General features: G+C 37.9%; 1 protein-coding gene across 1 annotated transcript; it reads left to right on the plus strand.

The window, feature by feature from the left end:
- The first annotated feature begins 953 nt into the window (after positions 1–953).
- Positions 954–2036, plus strand: LOC131604467 (uncharacterized). The gene is made up of 2 exons (XM_058876904.1): positions 954–1469; positions 1536–2036. Exons 1-2 carry the CDS (start codon positions 954–956, stop codon positions 2034–2036), a joined length of 1017 nt encoding a protein of 338 aa, XP_058732887.1.
- The last annotated feature ends 2264 nt before the right edge of the window (positions 2037–4300 follow it).

Genomic DNA, 4300 nt, shown 5'->3' on the forward strand with positions numbered 1-4300 from the left:
CAAATGTTGTCTGAATACAATGTCACACAGAATGTTATGACATTATACTATAACAATCTTAGTGCCATCAACATATCCAAGAATCCTATTCAGCATAGCAGAAACAAGCATATTGACATTGGACATCACTTCATAAGAGATCTTGTAGAAGACAAAGTTATTACGTTGGAGCATGTGGCCACTGAACTACAGATTGCTGATATTTTCACAAAGGCCTTAAATGCAAATCAATTTGAAAACTTAAGGGGTAAGTTAGGAATTTGTCTTCATGAGGAATTATAGCAATTAATTCTATTTGGGGAAAATATTTTGGGCTTTCTAAATATTCAATATTTGAAGTATCCCCTAATTGGTCAGTATATCAAGTTCCCTCCTATTTCTCAAGCACACCAAAAGGCTATTCACTATCCCATTGTCATCATCAGCACAAATTTGTTCTTGGACTGTTCCTTCACGAAACACCTCCACAAACTAGCCTTAAGAACTTTTCTGAAATCTTTCAAGATGTCGCAACAATCAGATTCTTCCTCTCCCAAGAAGATGTCCCCCGTGACTGCATCTGACTCCGCCCTAAGAACTGAAAATGTCAACCCTAATCAAGTTCTTGATGTTGCTCCATTAAGGATAGTAAGTGCTGATGATCTGAAGATAAGGAAGCCTCGCACTCTACATGCAAGGAGACCCAAAGAAACTGTTTGTGGTAAGGTCCCTAATCCTTCATCTTCTACTCTCCATGAGGACTTGACTAAGGAAGGAACCAAGTACGTACACAATTCCATTGCTAAAATTGTTACTAGAATCTTGGATGAACAACATAAGGTTCCTGGGATTTCTGTACCTCTACAAACTGTGATTCCAGACTCCACTCAGAACCCTAAACCCAATGTTGCTCAAGAAATGAAGATGTGCTTATAGATGCTGATGATGTTCATGAGAAGGATGATGAAGTGAACATGTCTGGTGATGATGTTCAACTGACTGAGGAAGAAAAGAATGATCATGGTGTTCAAAAGGATGATGAAGTTACTGATGTTGCTCAGGATGTCACTGACAATATTGAGGATGGACCTAATGTTAATGCAGGTAAAAATGTTGTTGATCTTGATGAATTCTCTGATAATGAACTGGTTGCAAATGTAAACCATAGCATAGCAAAACGACTCATGACAAGGAAGGGTAAGAAAGTTGTTGATCAGAGTCCTCCCAAGAAGAAAGGTCCAAAGAGTACCTCAACTGGACCCATCAGAAGTAAATCTGTGTCCAAGAGTACCTCCATTGGTCCTATTAAGAGTAAGGTTGTGCCTAAGAGCACCTCTGTTGGTCCTACCAAATCTTGGAGCAAGGTTGTCCCCGAGAAAAGGAAGGCTCAAGTTATTGCAGATTCAGATTCTTATGTTGCTATGGATGTTCAAGACACCCCATTGAAGAAGAAGCTAACAACTAGCAAGCTTGCTACTAGAGTCCCTGAGGTACCTATTGATAACATCTCTTTTCATTATCCCTTGAGTGTCAACAGGTGGAAGTATGTCTACTAGAAGAGGTTGGCTTTCGAAAGGGAATTGGCTCAAAATGCCCTTGAATGTAAGGAGATTATGGAACTGATTCATGAAGCAGATTTGATGAAAACTATTACTCATTTCTCTAAGTGTTATGAGATGTTGGTAAAGGAGTTTATAGTGAATCTATCAGAGGACTGTGCTGATAGAAAAACCAAAGATTTTAGAAAAGTGTATGTGAGAGGAAAATGTGTTATATTCTCTTCAATTGTCATCAATAATTTTCTTGGAAGGTATGATGAAGCTCAACCTGAGCTGGAAGTTTCTGACAACAAAGTGTGTCAGGTGATCACTGCTAAGCAAGTGAAGAGTTGGCCTCTCAAGGGAAAGTTAACTGCTAGCAAGCTTAGCATCAAGTATGCCATGCTTCACAAGATTGCAGCTGCCAACTGGGTGCCTACTAATCATAAGTCAACTGTCTCTACTGTCCTTGGAAAATTCCTGTATGCTGTGGTAACAAAGGCTAGGTTTGATTATTGAACTTACATCTTTAACCAAACAATGAAACATGCAGGCAGTTTCAGTGTTATGGGTCCAATTGCCTTCCCTTCCCTTATATGTGGGATCATCTTAAACCAGTATCCTAGCATTCTCAATGAAAATGACTCAGTCTGCAAGAGAGAAAGCTCCTTGGCATTTCACTACAAGTTGTTTCAAGGAACACATGTCTCAGACATTGTTATGACTTCTGCAGAGACATCCAAAGGAAGCTCAACTGCTAGTAAAGCTGAAGTTATTATTATGCTCAGAGAAACTTGCAAGGAACTAGATGCCAGGAAGGTGGCTCTAGAGAAGATGATAAGCACATTGGAGATGGATGAGAATGATACTTTTGTTGATGCTTCTGAGTCAGAAGGTCAAGCTGATGAAGATGAACATGAAAATGGTAGTGACTCTAATGAAGAGGTGGAAGAAGAAGAGGCCAGCCCAGCTGATGGCACAAATGAAGAGATTGATGAAGATGGATCCAGTGGCTTTGAGTCTGATGACTAAAGCATTTATGGTGATTTATAATGTTTTTTTCTTGATCATGGTTTGTACCTAATATGGATATCTCAGTTGCTTTGGCAACTTTTATGACCAAAAAGGGGGAGTAGTATGTCACCTCAAATTTTAGGATTGTTAATATAATTTCTACATATCTGTCAGCATGGATTGTTACGATTTCAGTTATGTTTCCTTATTAATCTCAGGCTATATTTTAGGAAACTATCTATTCAGTGCTGATTTTGAAAGACCGCTTATGGGCTATATTTTAGCACCATGATATGTAGAAATTATATTAACTTGGTTAACCCTAATTTATGTTCTAAAAGCCCAAGGCCCATGTTCTGCCTATAAGAAGATTGGTAATCCTAATTGAAGAGTAGAGATTTTGAAGCGAAGAAGACTGTATATTGTGTTCGTGTTTTCACGTGTGTTTTCTCTTAGTGTTTTCTTGTGAGCCAAGAAATTATCTCGTTGATGATTGTATTGGACTAGGGTGTTTTGAGTTGTAATTGTTGTGTCACTCTAAGCTTTTAAGCACGAGTGTTGTGTCTCTTGATTGAAGCTTTTAAGCAAGATCAAGATTTTTTTGAAAGGTATCTTCACTTTGGATTTTACTCTATCTGTTTGTTATCACTGCTGTGATTGAGGGGGAGTGAGTAGGAACTCAGGTCTAGTGTTAGATTGAAATTGCATTGGGTAGGTCTTAAGTGAGGGATTCAAACTGGTAGTTTTGGCTCTGAATTAATACTGCTTATAGTGGATTTCTTCCCTGGCTTGGTAGCCCCTAGAGTAGGTGTTGTTTCACACCGAACTGGGTAAACAATTCCTTGTGTGCTTTTCTGTTATTGTTTATTTTCTGCTAAGTTTAATAATCTGTTCAGAAGTGGATGTCATAACATCCGATACGACATCGGTCGTCTGTTACTAGAATTTTCAGAGCATGTATGGTAATAGCACACAATGGCCCATAATCAAGCTCTGCTCGAAAAGCAAACAAACTACCGGAGTAGTGACCTGGGGATAGGGGGAATTGACTCAGTCAACAGGGAAAGCCAACCAAGACCAGAAAACAACAAGCTTTAGCTAACGGGGAAAGCCACCCGAAGCAAACAAGCCTACCAAATAGAGCTTTTGTCAACCGGGGAAAGCCACCAGGGATAAACAAGCTAACAAGGGGGGAGCTTTAGTCAATCGGGGAAAGCCACCCAAGACAAACAAGCTAGCAATGGGAAGGAAATGGGGGAAGTAACTTGTGCTTCCGTGCACAAAGCATCAGTGTCGGGCAACGCAAGCTAGACAAAGCGTGCGTCCGTGCACAAAGCATCAGTATTGTGTGAGTTTATTTGTTGTTATGATTTCAATATTTTAATTTACCCCTAAAACTTATTTTTCAATGATTTCTAATTTGTTAATGTGGGTGTTACTTTTGTAATATGGAATTATGTTATTTCTATTATATATTGTTGTTGGCGTTTTAATTTCAAATTTCTATGGGTGGCAGTGGAAAAATATTAAGCTAATTATAATGATGTATTGTTGAAGATTTTTCTTTGGTTAAATTTGTGATATAAAGTCTAATAAAGTTTTTATATTTTGCATACAGATAAAAAATGTTACAAAAAGAGTTAATATTTTAAACTTTGAAGACTTATAATCTATAATTAAAAATACTTGATGAAGTTAAGAACCGTAAGACTTGAGTATTTTATACTAGTTTTTTTAAAAATAATTTACTTAGTTTTAGTCTATTTCTT

Source organism: Vicia villosa, linkage group LG5 (assembly GCF_029867415.1).
Source record: "Vicia villosa cultivar HV-30 ecotype Madison, WI linkage group LG5, Vvil1.0, whole genome shotgun sequence".
NCBI classification, from domain to species: domain Eukaryota; kingdom Viridiplantae; phylum Streptophyta; class Magnoliopsida; order Fabales; family Fabaceae; genus Vicia; species Vicia villosa.

Coding starts and splice junctions, on each gene's coding strand:
- LOC131604467 (XM_058876904.1), top strand. CDS start 954: ATGTCTGGTGATGATGTTCAACTGACTGAGGAAGAAAAGAATGATCAT. Junction 1,470..1,535: donor TTGCTACTAGAGTCCCTGAG/GTACCTATTGAT, acceptor TATGTCTACTAG/AAGAGGTTGGCTTTCGAAAG.